The 27,124-nt window shown below is 39.0% G+C and overlaps 1 protein-coding gene and 1 non-coding gene across 2 annotated transcripts; one reads left to right on the top strand and one right to left on the bottom strand.

Annotated features, from left to right (window-relative positions):
- On the top strand, positions 1 to 21,252 carry LOC139733340 (pre-B-cell leukemia transcription factor 1-like). The gene is made up of 6 exons (XM_071644180.1): positions 1 to 243; positions 2,635 to 2,828; positions 5,711 to 5,846; positions 8,036 to 8,356; positions 10,645 to 10,782; positions 20,678 to 21,252. The coding sequence occupies exons 1-6, from the start codon at positions 43 to 45 to the stop codon at positions 20,897 to 20,899; spliced, it is 1,212 nt and encodes a 403-aa protein (XP_071500281.1). The 5' UTR covers positions 1 to 42; the 3' UTR covers positions 20,900 to 21,252.
- Trnas-gga (transfer RNA serine (anticodon GGA)) lies at positions 6,088 to 6,160 on the bottom strand. The gene has a single exon. It is a non-coding gene; the product is annotated as a tRNA-Ser (tRNA).
- Positions 21,253 to 27,124: the final 5,872 nt, after the last annotated feature.

Here is a 27,124-nt window from a genome sequence, read left to right as displayed (position 1 = left end):
ATCCGCGGTGCGCAGGAGGAGGAGCCACCAGATCCGCAGCTGATGAGGCTAGACAACATGCTGATAGCGGAGGGCGTGGCCGGACCAGAGAAGGGAGGCGGTTCAGCGGCTGCGGCGGCCGCGGCAGCCGCATCCGGAGGCGGGCTGGGCCAGCCGGAGAACGCCATCGAGCACTCGGACTACCGGGCCAAGCTGGCCCAGATCAGGCAGATCTACCACACGGAGCTGGAGAAATACGAACAGGTGAGGACTGGCGGGTGATGAGATTTGGGGGAGGGGGGGTGGGGTGAGGGAGGGAGGGGTGGGCGGAGACCTTTTTGCCACCAGCAGGTGGAATAATCTTGTGGAGATGAGACGCATGAGAAACAAGAGTGGAAACATTGTTGATAATAACATTTTTTTCTTCTTCTTCCCCTCCTTCCGCTTCTTCACCTTGCACTGCTAACTGTAAGCCCTGGAAAAGGGGCAAGAGTTTTTGTGATAAAAAAGATTTTTTTTTTCCCCCATTTTTGTCCCATCATTGTCGCAACTTTGCTGCAACTTTGACATCATTGCCACTGTGGCTACTGACAGTATCTTCAGCATGTCATCTCCAGATTGAGATCTGTTATCAGGGATGTCAATAAAGACCATTTTTGCTATTTCTGTATATATCTATCATCATTATTGCATGTCATATTTTATTGGCAATGATTCAGACGGCAATGGTAGTAATGACTATGATTAAAGTAGTAGTAGTGATGATTATGATGATGATTATACCTATGTATATATATATATTGACTCATACACGTACATAAAGCCATCATCTGTAGTCCTAATCGTAATCATGATGACAACAGAAGACAAAAAAAAAAGAAACACTCAAGTGTGCAACCCTACAACATTGATGATGTCAGCAGCGGCATTTTCACCATGGCAACCACTTACGTCAATTTTTTTTTTTTAGACATCCATCATAGTGTATCAGTGCTACTTCTATGAATGATTATATCTTGTAACAGGTGGAGAAGCCTATTACAAGTCTTAAATACACCCAGATAGCAGTCAAAATGAATTTCTGAGGTGGTATTCTGCCAGCCAGGTCATTACAAATTCATTATGACCGAACCATGCAACTGATATACGTTTCAAATGCAATAACCATGGCAAGAAATACTAAAATCTTTATAGCCATATTAGCTATGGATCAGCAGACTTTGCTACTACAAAATTTCTCTCCGAGATGTCAACAAGTGATTTTTGCATTCTTAGAGTTGTTTGGACCATTAGTTGAAAAGATATATCAGATTGCATACAGCGATTCTATATTGAGGGAAACTTTGGGTGTTGATAGTGTACAAATTCATTCAAGAGCGAATGTGATTTTAGCTGTGCATAGACACATTGTCTGCCTATATTTAAGCAGAGAGACTGTCTGAATGAAATCGCCCAATATCGGTTAAACGTGAAATGTCTTCTCATTGCATTTTCATAAACACTTTGTGTATTTCCTCCTTTTTGTTTTTCTGTTCATGTGCCGTAAAAACTGACAATTTTTTCATGTCTCCATAAGTCTGTTAATTCTGCTTGGGGGATTCGCCTTGGAATTTGTTTCTCGTTCGGAGAGAGAATGAATTATTCTTTGTGTGCAGTTGTCGAGCAAGCGAGTAAATTACTGAAGGGGATTGCCGAAGGAGCGGATAGACTTCTGTGAGGCGTTTGAGGAATACTTATCTGTTCAGGCTCTCCATTCTTTTTGTCTACATCGGCATCATTAAGGAATGAGCGTATAGGACGTGCAAAGCCTGTGGATTTTAGCAGATGATCAGAGAGCAGTCCGAATCCCTCCGAGGGGGCGTGTAGCTTTCGACGCTCCCCTCTCAGACCTCTTTCTACCACCTCTCGGCAGTGTGGAGTTGTTTCGACTTTCAGATCCCCAAGCTTAGGAGGCAAAAGTGGGTCAAAAGTCGGTACCGCTTCCGTCTTGAAGCAGAAAGGGATCTGACTATTGGTCTCAAACGGGAGAGAATGTTAATGCGCGTAGAATTGTAATATGCGCATGATACAAGCATTTCCACTCGTGTACTTCATTATTTGAACTTCAGTTCTTCCAGGCTTCTGGAAAGCAAGATTCTTCATCAGGTCGAAGAGGAATCTGAAAGGGTAATGTCATGAACAAAGAGTTTGAGTCATCATGGCAATATGATGAAGAGGATTTATTTTAAAAACTAATGGTGTCAGTAGATTAGTCTAGCTTCACGTCTGTCTTCAACTGTAAAGAAAGGTACTGTAAAAACAGAATTTTTCACTCGGGTAGTTTTTTGTGTCCATTTGAGTAAGATGATTTCCCATGTTTCCAAATTCCGAGGAATCAAATCATAAAAATGTTGTTACATAACAAGGGAAAACTTGGCATGCTTTTATTTTGCTGCTGTTTCATGCTGGGCGAAATGCTTGAAAATTTGCACTCTTGAAAATATCCACTTTTACAGTATTCGCTGTTCAACTGTTGAAGGGTAAGGAGGAAAATTTGAAGGGGGACATAGTAAAAAATAAAAGAGTAAATAACACTCATTCTGGGGATGAAAGGATTTCCAAAAGTCACGCCTCGATCCGACTTCATCCCCCCCTGTTCTAAATCTGACTCTCAAGCAGGCCTGTAACGAGTTCACGACGCACGTCATGAACCTACTGCGGGAGCAGAGCCGGACGCGGCCGATCGCGCCCAAGGAGATCGAGCGTATGGTCAGCATCATCCACCGCAAGTTCAACGCCATCCAGGTACAACTCAAGCAGAGCACGTGCGAGGCCGTCATGATCCTACGCTCCCGCTTCCTGGATGCGAGGTGAGTCTTTCGACCCGAAATTAGTTTAGTAAAAGAATCAACTCACACAAAGAAATCCCCCAAACTAGAAAAGCACTCTTAGAGCGCAGACCTCCGCCAAGCAGCTACTTTTCCACCGATGATCTTGCTGTTCCATAGAGATCAGTGATTTCCACCCATACGTATGCATGTTGAAAGATTGCCTGATTTTCCAATATATAGAAGCTTTTGTTACGTCATAAACCCTCAGCTGCGCAGCGCGCCTCGCCCTAGAAGAAACTAGAGCACGCACTTTAGTGCCCGTATGAAAACCTTAAAATTTAATCAGCTGTTCCTTGTGTCATTCTCAACCTATCCTGCAAGTTTCATCCAGATCCGTGCACAACTTTTTGAGTTATTTTGCACATGGACATACAAACAAACAAACAAACAAACAAACAAACAAACGGTAATGAAAACATAACCTCCTCCCTTGGTGGAGGTAACAAGTCGTAATGCAAAACAACTTTGATCAGCACTAATCAAAAGCCCTGCCTGATTTGAGAAAGTGAATCAAATTGGCACAGATCAATGAATGAGTGATACGGAGCGGTGAGTAAGAATGTCAATTTTTGTTCATCCACATCTTCACCAGATGTTAAAGGAGTAACAACACTTTTAAAGGACAAGTCCACCTTCATATAGGTGGATTGAGAGAATACAGCAATATTAGTTGAACACATCAGTGAAAGTTTGAGGAAAATTGGACAATCCGTTCAAAAGTTACGAATATTTTAAATATCTGCACAGTCACTGCTGGAAGAGAAGACTACTACAGTGTATGATGTCACATGCGTACAACTATATAATGAAAATAAAAAGAGAATTTCACAAAACTTTACTTTTGAATAAAGTGCACATTTCTTCGACTTGCTACTGACGTATGCTAAGGGTAATATTATTCCCCCTGCCTTCTGAAAGAGAGAAGTCGAGTGTTCTTTTGTTATGCGAGAGAAATGGAAATATGTTGAATTTTCTTTATTCTTTCTTTATATCGTTGTACTCATGTGACATCACAAGCTGTAGTAGTCTTTTCATCCAACCGTGACTGAGCAGAAACTTCAAAAATTCATAACTTTTTAACGGATTGTCCGATTTTGCTCAAACTCTCACTGATATGTTCTATCAATATTGCTGCATTCACTCAACCCACATGTCTATGAAGGTGAACTTGTCCTTTAATTCTGTAGCACAAGTGACACCACAGCATCACAAATGGACGAACTGCTGATATGATCAAACTTGTGTAGAAATCCTGAGACTGTGAAACACTGTGTATATAGCAATGCTTTTTGTGTCTGCACTGGAGTATATTAGTGAAAGTCAATTTTTATCTGATCCTTCATTCAGCAACCTAGAATAAAGTGGTGTAGATCAAACTTGTGTGACCCGCTCATCGGCTGCTGCTTTTGAGTTTTTGATTTGGTCAAAGTCTTGCGCCCATCCATCTTGGAGTCCTTGTAATGATGTTCAAGGCATCAGAAATTAAGCAGCTGATATCATTAATTGAATCAAACATGGGAGAAAAACAAGAAATTACATGTGCTTACATTACCAGTTTGGGGGTTTTTTTAACATCTTCTTGCAGCTAGTTTAGCATGAGAAATTGTCAACTTTTATGAGTATTCTGGAAAGAAATATATAGATACAAATGTCCTTTATTATAACCATCATGAGATGATGATTTGATGCTGCAGTGATAGTATCAAGTTATGTATACATTTATATTTCTAGCTGTGTTGTGATATTTCCGATTGTGTCATGAGATGTGATCTGCACTAAATGGTGTCATCAGCAACATCTGAGAAGACACTGGACTGCACTCTACACACAGAGGGCGCTGTTTCTTTAAAGTGGTGCAACCATCCACTAACTGTGTTTTGTGGTTGGATTTTTGTCAACAAGGCACCCACTACAAAGAGATGGAAATTCTCCTAGATTCTGTTGAAGGCTTCCTGAAAACTGACATTTCTCTTTAGGTTGAGATGGGGCTTCAGGTTTCTGACATTTTTTTTATGATAAGTTTTTTTTGTGTATGATGAGAAACCTCTTATGAGATATAGAATATCGTGTAATTCTAAGAGGAGTTCAATGTTTATGTGATGAAAATTGCTTTTGAAATGGCTGAGATATCCCAAACAAAAGCGATCCTAATAAAATGTTGGTAGCGATCCTAATAAAAGGTGGGACCCAATATGAATGTCCGTCTGATTTCTTTTTTTTTCTTTTTTTTTCTTTTAATTTCTTGATATTCTGTCTAGAATATCCCTAATTTTGTGTTTGAGTGTCAGCAACCCTGAACTACAATGTATTCTTACTTTCTATTGCTTTCTTCTCTTGAAGTATGTGTTAAAGTTGCAAATAAGATATTGTTTATACTTGTAAGCTATTTTAGATTTATCATACATTTTAAACTTTATTTGTTTACATGCAATATTGCTTTCTCTATCTTTGTCTGTGGATCATGTTTTCTGAAGGCAAAGCAGTATAAAAACGTATTATGCAAATGAGCTAATATGCCATGAATTCCAGTAAACATTGAAAGAAGAGTATCCTAATGTGCAGACTTATCGATAGATTATTGAAATTTTGTTTTGCATTGTATTTTGTTAAAGCAGTTTATTACTTTTCCCCCAGCTACAAGTCACACAAAATGTACTACTCTGAAACTTTATTTTTTAGAAAGTAAGAAATGTGTATTGACTTGAATCATCGACCCAAATGGTACTAGTTCTCAAGGTTAAACTTGCCCCTGTGATATTACACTTGTCTCCATGACAACATACACACCTGTGACAACCAAAATTCAATTCAATCGTCAATTCTGACACCCTCCCTACCCCCACTCCCTCACCCCTTTACAGGAGAAAACGGAGGAATTTCAGCAAGCAGGCGACGGAGATCCTCAACGAATACTTCTACTCCCACCTGAGCAACCCGTACCCCAGCGAGGAGGCAAAGGAAGAGCTAGCGAGAAAGTGCGGCATCACGGTGGCACAGGTGAGTGCGGAGGAGCGTAGTGGGCCCGGAGCCCTGCAAGCATTTTTTTCTCCTAAACCTTTTCTATGCCAGGGACTTTGGACAGGATGCCTAAGACTATGGAGTATTCAAATTCATGAAATTCTTCCGTCGAGATGTTTTCATTGCAACTGATTTAACAAATTTGCCCTACATCGACGTAAATAAGCCGTGAATTGATCAGTGTTTTAGTAGTAGCCATGATAAAAAAATCATGGGCGTTTGTACTCGAGCAGGATTCGAACCTACGACCTCCTGATCTCCGGACAGGCGTCATCTCCACTAGACCACCGAGCTTCCGCCCGACAGCAAGTGTTGGTTCTTATCCTTATAGCATGCCGCTACTGCGTGATTATTCAAATTCATGAAATTCTTCCATCAATCGATTCAGTGATCAATTCAGTGCTTATTTATGTCAATGTAGGACAATGAAAACATCTTGACGATTCACATACTGGGAAAAAAAAAATCACGTTTTGATGATATTTGATACTAGTGTCTGAGCACCATTAAAGCTGTCTAATTGAAAATTCTTTATAACAGTTTGCCAAGGAAGCTTTTTACCTCATTTGCAATTCTTTTGTTAGGGCTTTTTTTTTTTTTGGGGGGGGGGTTTCTCAAGAGAAATAGATTTATTGGAAATACAGATCAACATCTTCTCCTGCAGGGTTCATACAGGTCATGGAAAACCTGGAAAGTCATGGAATTTGGCTTAGTCTTTTTCCAGGCCTTGAAAGTCATGAAAAACTTGATATTTCCATCAGAAGGTCATGGAAAGTCATGGAATTGCAAAAATTATAGAAGTTTATCTGTTGTTTGTGTGAGATGTGTATGTATGTATTCCCTTTGCTTCGTTTTGATTTGAGATCAAATTTTCAGTCTAACGTTTAAAAAAATTATATAAAAGTCGTGGAAAGGTCATGGAATTCTGGCTAGAAAGGTCATGGAAAGTCATGGAAAGTCATGGAATTCAATTCAGGAGAAAGATTATGAACCCTGTCCTGTACACATATTATGCTATGAAGGGAGAATATTCTGTAGGTTAATACTTTCTAAATCAGATCATGGCGATCAATTTTTCAGCGATCATATTTTCACTGCCATTCAATCCCCTTGAGCTAGTGACATTTATCTCCCCCTCACATTCTGTCAATAACTAATTGCTTTTGAGAAAAAAAATGTTATATCCTTGTGAATACAATATGTGCCAACTAATCAGACATTCTTCACATATACTAGTCTCTTTTTCAGTTTCGTTATTTATCTGTTTTTTTTTCATTTATAGCAGAATTTTATTTCTTCTTTTTTTTTTGAGTGAAAGCATTCAATCTCTTCATCATCCATACTAATTTCATTGTCATTTTACTTCTTGTGATTGATGAGTATGGAAAGGAAATAAGTTTTAGAAGAGTCATTTGGTCTTTTTAAAGAATTTATAAAATTCTTGCTTTTTCCTCCGGATATCAATAACAATCAGTATTCATCCAATTTGACTTCAATCCAAAATGAAAGAGCAGGTGACATTGGTTTATGAGGTTTTTGATTGTCTCACATCCCCATGAAACACCATGCTTCAGGATTAGCATTTTTGTTGCCACCAGCCTGTCTGGAGCACACTTAAAAAGGGAAAGTGATAACATTTGACCCATTTTAGGATGATATAGTTCGAGTTATCGTGACATAAACATTGAAAACTGTCCAAAGACTGCCCTCAAAATTGTTCAGCAGTATGTTTTATATCTGGGAATGGCCCTATAGATTGCTCTTCACGTGTGAGATATTGAGTGTTTGTGCTATGATTGTTTGAACAGGGACAAACGTGACCAGTTAACCGTCTGGATGTAGCTCTGCTAGGTTGCCTTCTTTTTCAACGACTCCCTTCAGCATTAACCATCATCCTACGAGATTCTGAAATCTTCATAGAAAATCCACAGGACATTCTGTGTTTCTCTAGGCAATGGCTTTATTCATTATTGTAATGGTGTACAACTTACCACGTGACTAGTAATAGTCAGCAAACGGTATCAACCAGATACATTGTGCTATATGAAGAAGAAGAAGAATTTATTACGCGTCACAGACATATCGGTACATGTGTGTGTGTGTGTGTGCATTAAATGGTTTTCCTAGCAATGTGGTACGCAAAGTTTTTGTTTTATTTCCCATTCAAGGTTTCCAACTGGTTTGGCAACAAGCGAATTCGCTACAAGAAGAACATCGGCAAGGCCCAAGAAGAAGCCAACCTCTATGCTGCAAAGAACGCCGCCTCGGCGGTCTCGAGCGTCAACCCGTCCAGCCAATCGCAGGCCTCGGCCGGCTCACAGGAGGGCCAGTCGCCGGGCACGCCCACCTCGGGCTCGGGCGGGGGCGGGGGCTACGGCATGTCATCAGGCGGGAGCATGATGGGCGGCGGCGGGCAGGAGTACATGGGCATGCAGAACGGGGACAGCTACCAGCTGCCAAATCAAGTGGGTGCCAACGTTCAGTCCCAGGTATTGAGATGTGTGAGGTGTGAGGATAGGGTCCCCCTCTCTCTTTCTTCTTCCATACCATTCAAGGTTTACAGAAGTTTTAATAGATTAACGTTGGCATAAAAACAATACTTTGAGCTTCTTTGAGAGGCACAGTGGTTATGGACACTTTATTCTGGAATTTCTTTTTCAGACCTAAAACTTTATGGTTTTTGTGTGTGTGTGTGTGTGACAAAGGACAATGGGGTAGAGTTAAGAAAAGATTTTTTTTTTTCTGGCAGAATAAAACATTAAAATGACTGGCCGTGTTTTGTGTCAATTATGCATGTGAAGTTTGCAGTGATACTAACTTTTTGAGGAAGATACAGGCTTTAGCAAATGATGAAGTAGTTGACAAAATGTTTGACTTAATCACTTTAGAGTCGTGTTTGTTGCAAGCAGGAACTTGTGTGTGATTAAAGGGTTTAGTAAAAAGTGCTAATATAAATTCAGACTTGATTACAAAAAAAATCACCTTATTACATTGTAAGATCTGTCTTTATGCCCTCAAAAACACATTTGAAAGTGGTAGGATAATGTAAACAGCTGCCTTTGTATTTGCCCTGGAAATTTTTTTGAAAATCCTTACACGAGATTTGTGTCATTTTGTCATGGGGGTTGAAAAGTCATGCTTTATCTGCACCGGATGGTGAGGGTTTTTTTTTTTTTTTTTTCTGGCAGATCACCAGAATCATGAATGAATCTCTTTAAGACTTATCCAAGGAATGGATGTGGGCATCATTATGGAGGTGGAAATTCTCACTTTTGATGGCTTATAAAAGAGGCGTTCATCCCCTCATGCTCAGGGAGAGCGCGCCAATTGGGTCCGTGTGATTGCGTTTGAAATTAAGATGAGGGGAGAGTGTGGTGGTGGTGCTTGTTGCTATGCATGGAATTTTGAGCGGTAAATCGCGGGAGAATTAAGCGCTCTACTTATGTCACGACACATATAGTACAAGTACCAATAGCCCCCATTTTAGGTGTGATTGGTTTTTTGGTGTTTGTTTGTTTGTTTGTGTGTTTGTTTTTTTCATTTTGCTCAGACCAGTTTGTGATGTCTAGAAACCTTCACCCTTACTTAAGTTATACCTGTGTGCAATATGGCAGCCTTTGCAGTGGCATCATTTTCCCATGAATATTTCAAGCTGCCATTTGCATGCTTTTAGAGTGTCCTTCTAAATGATAATGTTCTGTGATGCGGCGATATGCCGGTAAATCAGAGATAACGCATTGCCCGGGGCGTGCAGATTTCAGAGCTCATTCCATCACCCTTCTTCCCCGCCGCGCACTGTATGCAAGCGATCTGTCGCGGGAGCACCAGAGCTCGTCAAGATCACCCCGCCCTCACCCTTTGTTCGTTCTTTCGTGCATTCATTCTTTGCCCACACCGCTCCTGTTGTTCATTACATTTCTCATCCATAATGAGACAAGAAGAGCAGGAGACATTAAAAGACGGTGATGGCTGAAATTGTATGTATTGTCCCAGTTCTGCCAAAAGGGGTCCCCACAGATGTGCACAGATTGGCAAAGGACTTATGTCCTTCTGCCTTGAAACCAGTAAATTGCCTCTCATTGCACGTACTATGTATATTGCATTAAAGTGTCCAGCGTTTGATACACTGCATTTTAAATGCTTATTATTTCTTTCATTTTCTTCCCATCTCACCCTTTCCTCATCTCTGTATCCTTGCCTTATTGACACTTACTGTTTGCCCTTCGACCATTTGCCTCTCTCATTCCGACATCTTTATGATAACTCTTGACACCTAAATATATCACATTCTTTTTCACAATTCATTTCTTTCTCTGTTCCTGAACTCAATATCCTGCATTTCTCATTCTTCATTTTAATTCCCTGCATTCCAACTCATAATTTCATCCGCCCATTCCCCCTCCATAACTGTCTCCCCTTTGCTAATTCTTCCTCCTATTGCTTCCCCATAATGAATACTCCCTATTCCTCTCTGCCCTGGTATCATGTCATTATCCTACTTTCAACCCCCCCCCCCCCCCCCAACCCCTTTGCAAACTCTATCATAAATCTCCAACTCACAACTCTGCACCCCTCAACTTACCACACCCACAACCTCTTTTGTATCTTAACATTCTTTTTTATCTTTTCTTCCTCTTTTCAATATTCCTCCCCTGTCTGCTCTGCCCTTAACCTTTTTTGCCTCTTTCTCAACAATTATCCATATTCCCTATTCTTTTCTTTTTTCTGGTTTGACTCCTCCTTACTCTCCCCTCCACCCACCTACCCCCATATCCAGGTGGCCAGTTTGAGGCAAGTCATATCACAGACCGGTAGCTACAGCAGCGACAGCCTGCCTCCCCACTCCCAGCCGCCGTCCATCTACAACACCCCTTCCCTGGGCCAGTACCCGTCGGGGCGGGCTAGCGGGGACATGGTAGGTGCAACATGACCCCCTCTCCATCTCCAAACCCTAACCCTCCTTTTAAAAAGTTAACGCAGTGAGAAGCAGAGAGATACGCAGCATTGCAAGTGCTACCCAGTTCGTCTTGATTGTGGGGGGATTTCCCCCCAGTGAACTGCAACAGAAAAAGCAGGGATGATGTACCTCTCTCGATGAGTCCGTCTGTAGATCACTCTTTCGCACGTCCTGAAATCTTGGAGTAGCCTCTTCCAGGGGAATTTCGACACTATCACAGAGGCATAGAAGCAGCTGTATCAATTATTACCTCACTCTGAAAACCTTGTTGGATGGTGTACAGTCTCACGCTATTTGACCCTTAGAAATGTTGCCATGTATATCTATTAGAAAGGGTCATAGACCTTTGTGATGATCAAAGTCGAATACCATCTTGCTTGATCTTCAAGATGATCCATTCTCAATCCATATATCATAATGGACATTTATCAACATATCAATTGATATTTCCTGTTTCAGACACTGATGATAAACACTTGTAAAAATACCTCCCAAGAAAAAAAAAAGTAATCTTTGCATCTTCATCCGGTGAAGGCAAATTCATAACAATTTGTCGATAGAGCCCGTATCAATCAAACAGTTCATCCAAGTTGTGCAGTAAATTGGATGGATGTGATATTTCAAGGAATGGTGGAGGGTGCCAAAAATCATGCTAGTTCTGTTGCATCACTGGGGGAAATTCCCCCCTAACCTCAGGATGGAAAACATCAGCCTACATGTGAAGTGGATTTCAGCCTGGTCCCGACCTGAAGAGTCATGAGCCTGCGGATTCCAAACCTGTAAATTATGCCAATAGAATCTTGATGTACATATGAGACATTACCACCGATTACGAATAGAAGAGAGAGAGAGAGAAAAAAAAAAGACAAAGATTGTGACGCAAAATGGATTCAGGATTATTGTAAATCTCTTTGAAGTAAGAACACACTCGTTCTCTCTCTTTTTTTTTCAAAAATTATTTTTTGATTTGTCTCAAAGATGAGTGTGGGTCTAGAGAAAACACTCAACCTGTCTGAAAATTGGCACAAGTTCGATCGCAGCACCGATGATATCTACGGGTGTTCAGTAAGTCTCTTAGCTTTCACCAAGTCATGTAGGTGTACATCAGTGCAGTTACAGACACCGCCATATTCTCATGTAAAATTCGGGTAAAGCAGTTTGCATAAGGCGAGAAAAATATCCTCTTTCCACCCTCTCTCCTGAATCCTTATCACTTTATGTTCAAAGAGCGAAAAAGTGAGATCTCTCATGAGTTGGACAGCAGCTGGGTGATGAACACATTTTGATGTTTGTCTGGTTTGAACTCACCATTGCCAGTGCAAATACCATACGACATACAAGATCTGCACCTGTTGCGGAGGTTGGTGTATACATTTGAAGCACAGAAACACAAAGTTACATCTCTGGGACCTCCTCGTCCGTAGCTTACCACATGTTTTTTTGGATAATCACAGAGGTGCCAACTAGAACCTTTTTGCCATAATGAGTATATCTTTTTCCTCTTCTTCTTCAGTCAAAGAAGCCAAATATTCCCTAAACCATGAATTGAAAATATCTCTTTCTGCAGAGGTGATTTAACATGCTTCATGCATGCAAATTTCAAGTCTCGTAAACCAAATATTTTTCCCCTCAAAATGTGCTTTTTAGCTGTGCATCATCATCTCTTTGATTTTGTTGTTCCTTTTGTTCCACAGAGGTTGATAGAGCCTTACAACTAAAAGTCAGCTCATAAAAGGTAGCTCAATCTCAAGCATATGTTTGTTGGTTCCACTGACTGTCCACAAGAAAGAAAGTTTGCAACTTTTAAAGGATGCAAGTACCTATATATTTCTTCCCCTCATGACTCAGGAGTGAAAAATTGTGTGCCAAATCTATACTGTGTCCAATACCCTCTGTTGGAACTCCGAAAATCACCACCTCCTCTATAGAGTGGTATGTCCTTGGATTTGAGGAATGGGGAAGAAAAACCAAATCGCCACACGATATTAACCCATTGAGGACGGACTCATCTTGCTACAACACGCATTTCCCGTAGGCACCTGCTCGAGTATAGTCGGGACTCATCCTCAACGGGTTAAAGGGTGTGTACAGTTCTGGTCGAGATGAGAATTTAGCTTTTTAAGTTTTGCCAGATATTCAGAAACCATTCTGTGAGATGTCAAGGAGAATGCAATCCTAAGGGGTATCAAAAGTTTATTTGATGAAAATCCGTTTTGAAATGGCTGAGATATCCAAAAACAAGGTGAAACAAAGAAATCCTAATAAAGTTGTGGCATGTTGTCTTTTATTATTATCACTTTTTTGGATATCTCAGCCATTTGAAAACCAATTTTCATCAAATAAACATTGAATCCTTCTTAAAATTACATGATCTTTCATATTTCATAAGAGGTTTCTCATTATATCACTTAAGAATGTTCAAAACATGAATTCCCACCTCAACCAGTACTGTACAGTCCCTTTAAGAGAAAGCTGAAATTGAGATGTATACACACTGCTGATACCTCCATCTCTCGCTCTCTCTCTCTCTCTCTCTCTCTTGCTAGCTCTATTCTCCATCTCGTGCTCGTTCTTCTCTCCTTCTCTCGCTCCTCTCTCCTCCTAATGATAGAAAAGTCAAAAGTGAGAAAGGGATAGAGAGTTCACCAAAGTGCAACTGAAATTGAGGCCCTTGTTTATCATCTTTTTTTCATCTTTTAGGATGCCACTCTGTTGCTGCTTTGTCAAGTTTCGCGTTTCCTCATTTGTTTTTTTGTCTCCTCTTCTGCCCTTATCGCGGTGTGAAGATAAGAAAATCAGCTTGTGCCAATTTCCTGACGTAAAACGGGAGACAGTTATCAAAATGCAACAATTCTTATGTCAAAACATGTATGTAAATATGAATGTAGTAGATATCCAGTTGTATGTCGGCCTATAAGCCTCGAAGTTTTTTATGCATTGCTTTAAAAGTAAAAAGAGAAGAGAGAGGGATAAGAAACAGACAGTTCTTTTTTTTTCTTTTTTTTTTAGTGCATGTTAGCTGCCTAATATACTAACTCCTTCTGGTACGATTCTTCTCGGATTGGGAAAATTTTGAAGTCTGCAAGTGATTTTTATCCCAAATTCTGCCTATTAAGATTGCAGCCAACAGTTTATTTAAGGTCGAGTTTTTGTTTCATGTGCATTGTGAGGTAGCATCCCGCCAAAATCGTACTTTGCTCTGGATCCTGTGGGTCAGTGTTGATGGAACAGAAGTTGGCGCCACTTGAAAAACAGATGGCCTCAGCCATCTAATAGATGAGACTTTGAATGCATACCAAAGTTTAGTGCTAAGTCATATCACTTTTTATGATACACTCTGTTCAGAATAAAAAAAAAGGCCTTTGATTCTGCAGACTCCTATCTCTTTATTTCAAACTGTGTGTACAACTCTCTCGTACTTACAAATGAAAGCTCTAAAATCCATGATGATTGATTTTGTGAGACTCAAGTGAGTTGTCACTCCATCAAAAGAACCAAACTTGTCAATTGGACCGTTGGCCCACACAAATTATCAGAATCGCTAAACTGGGATTGTGTTTTCATTTTTTAAATGAAATGTCTAACAAATGAGACTTTTAACTTTTGTAGGCCATTTTGCTGCTCTGTATAACAATATCGTGCACTATCCTGTGATGTCTCCGTATTGACTATAAATTGTTTTACAAAAGGAGTCGTCTTTCTCACTTTTCAAGTTTTATTTCAATCCAGGGGATTTTAGGCAGAGTTCTTGCACTAGAGATGATCACAAGTATAAATTTATCTTTCTTTTAAGATAATCTGTGATTTTTCAATGAAAATATAACCCATTCAGATTATCATATACTTCTGGGACATTTTATCGCAATGCATTTTAATAAAAGTATTTGCTTTTTAAAAAGTGAGGTATTTCAGAGCAGATGAGACCAGAGATAAATAAATAATCTCTTTTTATGCATATTTTTATCTTTGAAGAGCAGTATGCAGCTATCAAGTTCATGTGGTTTGATCCCGCCCACACACGTCCTAGTTGCTATGCTACCATACCTCTCACACTCTAAACTTTTAAGAAATTACAGAACATTTTAGTCTCAGTGGAAATCTACTGTGAAAGCCATAAGTTTGATAAGCAGAGATGGAGATTTTGCAATTTTTTTTTTTTTTTTAAACAGAGATGAAAGTAAACTGTGTCCTTGTAGCTTAAGGTAATGGCACAACATTTAAGTTATGGCCAAATGAATGGCCCATAGAATACACATGGGAAATTAAAATATTTCTTTCCATGGGTTATTTGGAAGTTGTCAGAAGCAATGACATTTTAAAAAGAGAAGAAGAAGGAGGAGAAAATGTGACAGATTTGAAACATATCAACCCCTTAACCACTTGTTTTGGTGGGGAGTTAGTAATTATATAAGCATACTGTAATCCTCTAACTAGACAACAGCTTCAGGTGGGGGGGGGGGGGGCAATTTTATGGCTGTTTAAGGGTAGCCCATGGAAGGGATGTCCACTCACGCACTTTGCTGTACATGAACACAGCTTTAGTGGAATGTAGTATGTCATGAATTTGCTACTTTGTAGCGTGTGATACTCGATGCACAAAAGATGGCTCCAAGCTAAGGGTTGGGTACTCCAAGATCTATCTCACACATTCCCCCAAATTTAAGTATTTTTAATAAGCATATTTCTGCTCATGGAGGGTAGTAGGAAGGTGGGATATACAATGTAAGGGAAGCAATGATTTTGTGGTCGAGAATAGTTATCACTGCTTTATTGGTTAAGAGTGGGCCTTTAATATGCACTTTTAGGTTTGGTCCTGTTACCAGCTGATATGGATCAGACTAGTGATTATTGTCATTATTGTTTATTATTGAAATTATACAAAAAGCAGTGCGGTAATTTCATAAGAGTGCATTTGTTTGCTAGCCCAATAATGGTGGTTAGGTGGTTTTGCTCTAAAGGCAGTTCACATAGGAAGGAAACTGTGGAAGATTCATTCTGCCGTTCTGTTTTGTTTTTTATCATACTGTTGACATAAGTTCCTTTGTAGTCCGTGACAGGGGGGAATTGAGACTTGGACCAATGCAAAATGCCATTGACGTCATGTCCAAATAGTTTGCAGACGGTATTGTAAGAGTGACTGTAAAAGTGGACATTTTCGCGGTGTGGAAATTTTTTATGTGTATCATGCGACCAGAAAGTAGCATGAAAGTGAAAGCACACAAATATTTTTGCTTGTCATGCTTTGTACCACTATGTAATGTCTTGATTCTGTGGAATTGGAAATACGCAAAATTTATCGTACTCGGCAGAACGCAAAAAAATTACTCACACGAAAGTGTCCACTTTTACAGTAATATGAGGTGGGATATAAATTAAAGCCACGATGTCAACAAAAAAAATCCTTTGGATAAATGGAAATGATGGAAGGAGAAGAAATGTACGAAGAGTGTTTCCACTTACAATAAGTCTAACAAAAAAATGTCGGTAAATGGATTATCAGAATTTACTGTTTAAAGGTAAATTTGTTGAAAATACAGCTGTAAACCCCTCATAGTGCAATGTTGTAGTTTGATGTGAGCTCCTCTTCCACAGGGTTTAGGGTGAGGAATCAGGGCCGCCATTCTGGACAACATGGTTTGGAATTGGTTTTCGAGGGGCCATCTACTGTCAAACAAGACATACATTAGACACTGTCAGGTTGTTTTGTTTTCCAGATCCATGTTTGTTATAAGAGCTGCACCATACACCTGTAACTCTCCACTTCTGCCCAGATGTGAAATGCAGATGAACAGAGACGAATAATCTTCTCTTCCTCTCGAATGCAGATTAGTTTTTGCCAATTATGTTTTCAGAACTTGCCATGAAAAGAGAGAAAAAAAAATACATAAAATCACCCAATTCAAGCCATATGGCTGCTCCCTCATAATCTCGCAGCAGGTACTTTACCTAACTATCCATGTTTGTTATTCCTCTAGGCTGTAAACGTAATATATTTCAAAATGTGATTCCAGAAGCGTTTTTTTTTTTCTTTACACCTTTTTTAGTTGCTGTGTTGCCAATGTTAATGTATTGAATTCTATGCTATGCCAAACCTAAATTAAGCTTTTTCCCTTATTTTTTTTGTTTTTGTTTTAGAAAGAAAAAAATAAATTCAAGAATGAAGTAGTATACATACATGTATAAGAGAGAGAGAGATAAGGATTATGTGTAGGGTATCTTCCATTGTGTACAAGTATCTGTCAGTTGTTACCTGTATTATACAATAATGCTGAGAAGTAGCCATGTAAGACATTGTTCAAGCAATGTGGTCACATGTTCTCTTTCCTTTTTCTAATAGTGTTTTTTTTTTTCCAGACTTCACACAAGCTGCAATGCTCAAGTCCGTATCAAATGTATATTTTTTTTTCTTGTCAATATGGATATGAAAATGCAGAGTTTAATGAGTCATACCAATTATTATCTCATATTTTTTTTTAAATTGGGAAATCATTTTTTGATTTGATCTCTTGTACATGCCAATTTCATCGCATTCTTCTCGATCACTTTAGAATTTGTATTTATATGCCGTGTACATGTATATTGTCAAGGTAATGGTCAGCACTTATACCTAAATAAAACATTAAATCAGTGCCAAAAAAAGAGTTCCATGGTGTACTTCAAATTTGTGTTTGTTTTCTCACAACGTTGCAAACATGTTGACGATTCAAAGGGTCAGATATGAACGCCGGACTGATGAGGTGTCTCTTCAGTCGTGTCAGTATGTCCTAGAAGAGTGCGGTGACGAAGGAAGTTCCCAACTTTTAACAAACCTGACCACAAGCTCTAATGGGAACGGTTCAGTTTCACACAGTTGAACCGCATTTTACCATTATATCTCTTACAATGACATGTTATATTGCTTGTGATATTAAGATGAACTTTAGATGTACATTTTATGTTGTTCAGGAAGTCTCGACCACATAAATATTTCTAGCCGTTTGACGTCACATATTATCTTGTTCATGACACTAAGATGGACTTTAGATATAAATTTCATGTTGTTCAGGAAACCTCGGCCACATAAACATTTCTAGCCATTCGACGTCGCAAAACATTTTTTTTTTCTTCCTCGTTTGCTTTTTGCACTTTCTTCCCATACAGCATCATTTATTACGCAGCTTCTACTAATGAACGGCTTTCATCTAACTCTCTGTGTGTATGTGTGTTGTGTGTGTCATCTCTGCTTCATTTCAAAGACTTGCTACAAAGATATATTAAAAAAAAAGAAAATAATCATCATTCAGCTTCCTTTACATTTACTCTGAAAATGAACATTGTAGTTTGTAACGACACATATATGTAATTCTGCATACATTTAGTTATTGTTATCACATTTCATGTCACAAATTCAGAGGAATCTTACCACAAAATCGATGGTGTCATGTGATCAAATGTGAATATTCCATCTGATTTCTGTCACCAAGAAATTCACTCTGTCAATTCCCTGAAGCCATCATACTATTATTTGAGGATTTTTTTTTTTTAAATTTCAAAAGCATAACCCTAAAAGGAGACAGTAACACTTTGTTTTGTTTTGCTAGCAGCATCTGAAATATCTTGAAGCTCTGCCCATATTTATGCATGTTCTTTTTATGAAACCCTGTAATCCTTTACTAACACACTTGCTAATTTTATTTACGCTCGTTTTCATTGTGGTGAGGCATTTTTTTTATTATTATTTTAAGTGTGGATTAGATGACCAAACGCATTAAGATCAACGTTCAATTGAAGTGACAGATTCTTTTAATATCTTTTGTTCCATTTTCTCTTCTTGGAATTAATTTCTAGTCAGACCAGATCTGCTAGAAGATGGAAAATTTATCTGAAGAAAGAAATAGACACTGAAATCATGTTAGGATATGGCAGAATATACTCATTTATGATCTAACGCTGGAAAATGACATCATAGATATATGAAATCATATCTATTCAAATTAATGCCATGAGAGAGAGGGGGAAAATGAAATGAATGAAAACAAATCAGCATTGTGGTGAAAATAGCAAGAGGGAAAAAAAAATGGATAGGTAGAGTCAGGGCAACAATCTTCTAAAATTCAGTACAGCAGTCATCTTGCCGTTTTGGACATCACTCAATGTTGTGTTCTTGGTCAATGCAAAATTGTATTCAACTATACATCTTGTCCCTTACTTTTTATTTGCTCTGCACTAAGTGGTGACAAAAGAAAAAAGTGAATTCTAGATAACAAAATTTGATATACGTCATCGGCTTAACCTCGTGCAGAATGAGAAATATTTCTGAAACAAAATTACTTTAAGTTTGTGACTTAACACAAGTGAGCAGTGCTGTGCAAGCAGCATCACAGTCACGTAGATGCAGCAATTTTTATTCCCACCACATCTGCTGGATAGCAAATTGATAGGCTGTCATCTCACATTCACTGAGTCATTGAGTTCTTGATATTTGTTTCGATTTTGCTCAAATTTCTGCAAAGTTATTTTGTTCCACTGCTTTCATTTAAGAATGGAAAACTTTTTTTCATATTGTTGGAGAAGTTGATTAATCTCCAGTGAACTTCTTTGCCGAGTTTCAAGATATTTAGAATGGCAGATGGAGTAGTCAAAGACAAAAAAGAAAGAAAGAAAAGAAATGAAGATAAGAAATCAGAAAAGAAAGAAAAGGAGAAAGAGCTTTGAGCGAGGGAAGGAGAGAAAGAGAGAGAGAAGGAGGGAAGAGAAGAAGAGGGGTGAGAAGAGATGGAAAGAAATGAAGAATGTATTGAAATGTTATGTAATAAATGAGCTCTTTTTTTACCCCCATCCCGATATAATCTTACTACATACGTATAGTTGTGGCCAGTTGGCCTATGATTTGCATGTCTGCATGTTACATGACCATCCCCACCCTCAGTATTCATACCATCGTAGATGATATCATAAACGATTCCTCTTTTGATATGCCCATGGCAGGTGGTAATATTCATCCAGTAATGCATGACCCTGTAGAGTGCAGAATCACATAGCTATACGAGATCCCCGCTTTTGGACCATATACCACTTCAAACAACTGCATGTGTGCAAATGGCAAAAGCATGATGACATTTCCAGGGTGCGACAAACCCACTTGCCCCACTTGCTTGTTGGGCAGTTAATACTTGCCGTTTGGGCAACTGCGATGACCAGGTGCTTGCCTGTTCAACCTATGAGGCCTACAAACATGCCCATTCAAGCAAGTGGGGGAAATATCTTTTGTAATGCCCTGCATTTTTGTGGCTGTCACCCTTACCATACCCTCCATGTGAAATTTTTTGGTTTTGTTTTTCCTTCAAAGTTTGTCATGCTTCCAGAATACTCACAAATACCAACCTCTGCATGGGTCTGTTTATCATCATTTTATTCACTCGCCAACCACTCCTAAAACCACTTATCCAAGATAAAAAAAGACCAACAAAAAAAAAAAGGACAAGAGAAAAATATTTGTCTCCTGAAACCCACCCTCACATTCTGTGCGTCAGGGAATGCAGGAGGTAGAGGGAAAAAAAATGGTTAGGATAAGGTTAAAATGTCAAGCCATGGGGGTTAGAACTCAGTCACTACACGTAGGTATGTCGTGAATGCATTAAGGCTTGTAGTTTTTTCGAAATGACAGAATTGAAAATGTCCCAATTTTGAAATAATAAGCCCAAAACTTGGAAGAGAGCTCATTTATTGACAACATTTCCTTACTTGTCTCTTCTTCTTTCTGTCCTCTTCTTTTTGTACCTCTCTGTCTCTCTTTCTATCTCTCTCTTTCTCCATCCCCTGCCCCACCGTGCCTGCCCTTCTCCCCCCCCCCCCCCCATCGCCCCCTTAATAGGACACGGGGACACATGACCGCATAGGGAGTGGCAGCGACAGCCAGCATACCTCGCCCCGCCCCGGCGGGGAGGAGAGGAGCAGTAGCAACGGGAACGCCAACGAGGACGGCAACGCCAGCTGGGCTGGCGGCCAGTCCAACCTCGACTTCGGCATCCAACCCATAGAGGGCGCCTCGTTCGAGGAAGGACGCGACTCTCGCAGCAGCAGCAGCAAACACTGAAACCAAGAGATCGTCGTACCGCAAGAAGGCAGCAAGAGAGAGAGAGAGAGCGAGAGCGAGAATACGAGAGAAAGAGAGGGAGAGAGAACAAGACAAGTGGACAAAATACTCCCCTTGTCTCATTTTAAAGTTTTTGTTATGGTTATTGTTCTATAACAAGATATTACGGGGGAATGTATTCTTACGTGTAAGTGAAACTGTTACCCTCTCTTTTTCTACAATCTGTTCATTTCTATTTCGTTGTATTCAGTCTAGTGCCAAAATATTGTCTTGTGATGTTAGCCTCTTTCAAGCTCCTGTCGTCAATTTCTGGAATAGTTTGGATAGCCTCGTAGCAAGGATGATTCAGTGAAGGACGCCGCAAATGACCAGCTTTATGGGTATAGCAAATATATGAATGGTACAAACACAAAATGCAGTGGGGCTCGGACCTTTGCGCTTGGTCTGATTTGGAGTCGTCGCCTCGTGGTTGCAAGATTTCTCGTAGGTGTTAATTTGCCTTGGTCCATAATCGGGTAAACCAGGGACTGCTGCCAAGCAGTGGAATAAACACATCACATTATCAATTTTTTACTTGACTTTAACATCATTCACATCCAAAGAATTAAATGCTTTTAATTATCATTGATTCTAAGTTGATTACATGATGCTTTTACCCCAGTCAAAAGACGATCAAATGAATGAAAAAAAAAAATGAGTGTCTTTTAGGAAGTTAAGTTGCCAGCAAGACTCAATTAGTGCCAACTTATAGTTTAATACATGTACATTTGTATGTTAAGATCGCTCCTTTCAAGACGACTCATGTCCTTAATATGTCACAAATTAGATTCATAGCCATTCTGGTGCACTCAGTCCTAGAAATATGACACTTTAAATCATAGGATGTCTGAAAGATGCTGCAAAGTGTTCAAAAATGGCGAAAAAGAGATCATTCAATTTCTACATGTACTTCCATATTTCACATCAGAGCCCAACAGTTGTAGTTTGAACGGTCATGAGACCTGTCATGAGGTAATGTAGTGCCAACTTCAGGTGGACAGTCATTAGACGCCATTATGACACGCACAATCACACCAGTGAATATTGTAGTTTGTACAGTTGCTGTTTGGAGGGTCTGTGCATGTCAAGTTCTACAACAAGCCTGAAGTGAGCACTTGCAAGTATACACTATGTACATGTACATCTTATTAAGATGGCGAGTACTAGCACCTGTAAGCAGTCCCATAGTTGTAATGTTACTCCCGAACCTACTCATCAGGCCATTAAATCAAGGAGGTACTAGGCTCGCCTAGTACATTGTACCTCCTTGATTAAATCACGTACGGTCAAGCCACATGTGGTTCATGTTACCAGTGCACAGTGAGAGCTTGTCAGTTGAAGAATCGACGGACACACACACACACACACACACACACACACAGTCCCTCTTAAATTCCATATTGTCAGTAACCGAATAAATAGAGTGCTTATTGCAGGGCTGGACATTAGCAATGGTTTTGTGGCCCGGGGCAACCAGAAGTAGACATCAACCACTACTTTTTAAGGAAAACTACATTTATGTTTTGGTGGCCAGATCGGACCACCAAAAGAAAAAGTTGGTGTCGAACCTCGCATATTGTAACCAGCAATGTAATTCACTTGCCAATTTGAGGAGTTCTCACCGATTTAACAATGATATGTTTTATCATTGTTGATATTTCTCTATGCTGTGATGGCAGAGCTCCTAAGACTTTTGCTGTAGTTTGCCATTGTAGGTTTGGCAACAAACAAAAAGTAAATATTGCCCAAAAGTGGCTAGATTTTTCTCTCTATGTGGGCTGGCATGCGGGTATTCATGATATTATATGAACTCACCCACTAACCAGATGCCTGTAGAAACTGGTTGAGCCATGCATTATCTCTATGGAAACCTGCAATATCAGAGAGGTCACTGGTTAACGCAATTAAAAGAAGGGGGAAAAAGATATGCTGAAGTTCATATTATGTGCTGGGTATTACAAACAGGATTTCAAATACAGTTTGTAGAGAGGCCTTTAGTTTTAATACTGTAAAACCAGAAATATTTGTGGCATGAAACTTTGGAGCAATTGCCTCTTTCCCAATTTTTCCATTTATGAAAACTACGAGATCAGATAGGCAAATGCGAGTCCAGTTTTGGTCTTCAAGCGTAGCTCTATGGTCATTAACCTTATCTACAAGAATGCTATATGACTTGTCCATTGCTATGCTCATGAATGAAGAAAGATTGGCATGTGAGTGTTATCTGTTTTATGATTTTCTACCAAACTGTGTTTGGGGCTTCACACTCCTGATGATGGTGATGTGAGTGGAAACATACCTTTTTTCCTGTGTCTTGTGCCAAATAAGTTGAATTCTCTCTGTATTCAAGCCATTCGATGTAAGAATTTGTATGAGGTAATAATTGTTGTTTTTGTGAATATTTTAGAATCGGCTTTGCTTTGGTCATCACATTTAGTGTGTCAGAAGAAAAAAAAATATCCTGATTCTCTCTTTCATCCAGTAAGAAAACAAAGAATTGATGTGTGTGAAGGTCACATGCCCTTAAAGCTGAAGAAGTGGTAATTGAGCCTGGTGGATTTGTTCTTTTGCAGGTTGGTTGTAAGTAGTTTTTATCTGATTTTATTAACTTCTCCAGACAAACAAAGGCTTAAGAGCTAACAATAACAACAAAGCACATGAAAAAAAGTTCACCAATTGGGGGTTTGTGTTGTTTTTTGTGCCAAATTATTTTCTTCAGTGGTGGGACACCTACAATGTAAGGGTGTTCTTTTTTCAACAAACAACAAAGCAAAACGTATGTTGATGCGACTTGAGAGACACATTAATCAAAGTCTAGTGCATACCTTTGATAAGAATGTTTGGCATCAATTTTGGAATCCGCGATATTTGAGTCGTTTCTGTTTTATTTCTAACAGTGAAATTTGTATTAGTTTTTCCATGCGTTATCCATCATACAAGATCTGGCTTTCTATTGCTATTCATTTGCAGTCTTTCGCGGGAAGGAGTGTGTGTAGCTTGGTGATTAAGACGTCTCCCAGCAGTTGTTAGCTCTGTGATAGATTGATAGATACCGTAGATGCAGTTGAAATAAATTTTATTTTCTTCCATGCACAGGGGGGCATTGTCAGAAGATCTTGGGGCAGTCAATGAGCTCGTTTTAGCCTTTTCTGATTACACTCAATTGACTGCAGATAATAGGCGTTTTCACATCAGCCCAATGTTTTGGAATAGCGCTCTATTTTCATAATACAAATTTAAATTGGCACACTACGCTAATTTGAAAGCTAAGCTCGAGAAAATTCTCGACTCAAACTCCGCAAATATCCGAAATAGCCAGATGATTTGTAAAGTAGTACGCTATTTGATAATGCGAATACGCCTCAAGAAATTAGCATAATGCGTCACATCGTGCCTAGTGTGTGTGTGACCTGATCGATCGAGGCAGCGTGCTCACAAATTGTGGGTACTTTTTGAACGCACGCGTGTTCAGCCATCGAATTAGCTCAAAAAATTTGGTCTAATTCTCTTTGGGCTGATATGAATAGGAAATGAGATAGCGTGCTAATTTGCGATCGGGAAAAAAAACCAAAAACTCAAGCTTGGGTTTTTATCGAGCTGATGTGAAAACACCTAATGTAATGTCAGACTCACAAGTGAAGTGATAATATATGGAATGCTAACTATTATTTATGAAGCAGATAAAGTTCTGCTTTTTGAAAGAAACTGGCCTCGAGTTATTCGGAGCATTATGTAGATTGTTGATTTTTTTTTTTTTTTGCTATTGACTGCATTCTTATACTACCATTGTTATGGAGAGTCAAATACCGAAAATTGAGTTTTTCCCTGATATTCATAAATTGTAATTCTCTGAGTCTAAGCTAATTAATAAGCCACTCTCTTCTTTAAACTGTGTCATGATATAGCGAGGGTAAAAGAAAACACAAGTCTAATATTCTTTTTTATTATTTTTTTTTTTACTTGCTGAAATTGTCTTTCAGTCACTGAGAGAAAAAAAAGTAACTGATGAATACAGATATTCAAGTACGTAGAGAAAGGATATAGATGGATAGATATGTAGATCAACAGTCAGATAGATAGATAGATAAATAAATAGATAGATAAATGATACAGTTAGTAAATAACACAGCAAAAACCAAACCAAACAATATTTACTCCATTGAGAGTTAATGCTCCTGTATACACAGAAAATATACAATGGGGAAAGTTCCATGCATTTGGAGCAATGTGTGAATACTGTAAAAGTGGATATTTTCGCGCGACTAATTTTTCGCGATCGGCCGGATAAGAAGAGTTTCGCGGGTTTTTAATTCCGCGGTATCAAGACATCAACTACAGGAACATATGGCAAGCAAAAATATTTGCGTGCTTTTATTTTCGCGCTAGTTTCTGATTGCGCGAAATGCGCGAAAATTTCAACACCGCGAAAATTTCCACTTTTACAGTTGTAGGAAGATGAAAACATGCCAATATTCCTTTACAAGGGTCAGCACCAATTTGCCCATGTGACTTTGTGCAAATCGGTGTAATTATGTATCACTGACCAGTGAAGTTAGATGATAAGCAAAATTTCAAGTTTCTTGAATAGATCCATTTTCAAAATTTACTTTGCCACACCCCTTGATATTCTTTCGTCAGTGGAAAGGGATGCTCCCATCAACATGCTTGTTGACACTTCACTCTCGTAAAAAACACTGGATAACTTGAAAAGATCCTTGAACACTATTTGTGAACTCACATCTCAGGATAGATCACTTTTTTATCGTCTGGAGAATGGATGGTTGCCATGGTGATATATATATATATATATAATATATCATATTCTATTGGGGAGGTGAAGGCAAAATGAAAAAAAAAAATCATTGGTCATTCCTTCAGAATGACAAATAAGTTGTGATAGTTCAGGAATCCTCCAAGCATTTCTATCTCTTTTTTAGTTATTTATTTCTCTCTTTTTTTAAAGTAAATTTCACATTTATAGAGTTGTTTGTTCCTAAAAATTGTGTACTTGATATTTGTTTGTTTTTTTATAGAGCAAAGACATCAGCTATTGTTCATCAATGACGGAGAGTGTTAGGCTTCACCTGTACATATTATCTTTCCGAAGCCGCTCTTAGCTGTCTGACCTCAGTTTTGATTTGAGGGACAAGGTTGTTGTTTTTATTTTATTTACCCTCTTCTTCTCCACATTATTATGAGACGGTTGAGAAGTGTGATGTGATGATTTGTCCAGGGATGTAAAGTAAGAGGTTTGCTGTCCACCTGCAGGAATTTATTGGACAGACTTGTGTGGACGGATCGATCTCTCCTTGCCAAATATTGACGTAGAAGATGTAAAGTATTTGATAAAATTGATTTGCCGAGAGATAGGAAGAATAAGAAGAAGATACTCTGAGGAATTGTTAAGGTATGTTTTCATAGTCATGTGTCTCTTTCATTGTACAAACTCCATCCTGCTTTTTAACATTTTTATTTTATTTCAATAAACAAGAGTATTTGTTTCTTTTTTTCCTGTTTTGTTCAACCTCTGGCTGTCAGTTATGTGATTACTGCTTTCAAATTTTTGAACAGTTATAGTCTGCTATTTTTTATGGAATAGTTTATAGAGTCTGCGAGACTTTCTCAACTGCATGTGGGTTGGGGCAGGGATAGGATGGGTTTAGGAGGGGGGTGTGGGAGAGATGTTGTCTAAGCCATGCATCAACCAGTGAGCACAGAGCTGCCAGTAAATGTTCAGAGGTGTCCAAATTCATTTTTGCCCAAAAAAAAGAAGAAAACAAAATATTGGATGTGTGGAAATAAGTCATGTTGTAATATGATTGATTACAAGGATACCATTCATTATTCTGTCTCAGAAATTTACTGTAGATAACAACATCATTTTAGAAGCAAGAGTGTGCCTGTTCCACACTTTCAGGTTAGGGGCACTAATGATTCTGACCTTTTTTTTTCTTTTTCTTTTTTTGGGTATTTGCTCCTTTCTCCTTCTCCCTACCCCCACCCATGTGTTCCCACAATGTTTGCTACAAGCAAGCCTGCTGTACTTGCTATTCTATTTTTTCTTCTTTTTTTTTTTGACAAAGAAAAAAACACACAAACAAGGAGTCGTGACATAAAGATATGATGTGACAGAGTGTACATAATAAACATTGTATCAAAGGAAGAACTTCCTTGTGGTAAACATTT

This window comes from Diadema antillarum, unplaced genomic scaffold (genome assembly GCF_040938485.1).
Source record: "Diadema antillarum isolate AM-2024a unplaced genomic scaffold, OU_Dant_1.0 scf00000024, whole genome shotgun sequence".
Lineage (NCBI taxonomy): Eukaryota > Metazoa > Echinodermata > Echinoidea > Diadematoida > Diadematidae > Diadema > Diadema antillarum.
The sequence above is the reverse complement of the archived record's forward strand: the minus strand, read 5'-3'. Positions and strand labels throughout refer to the sequence as shown.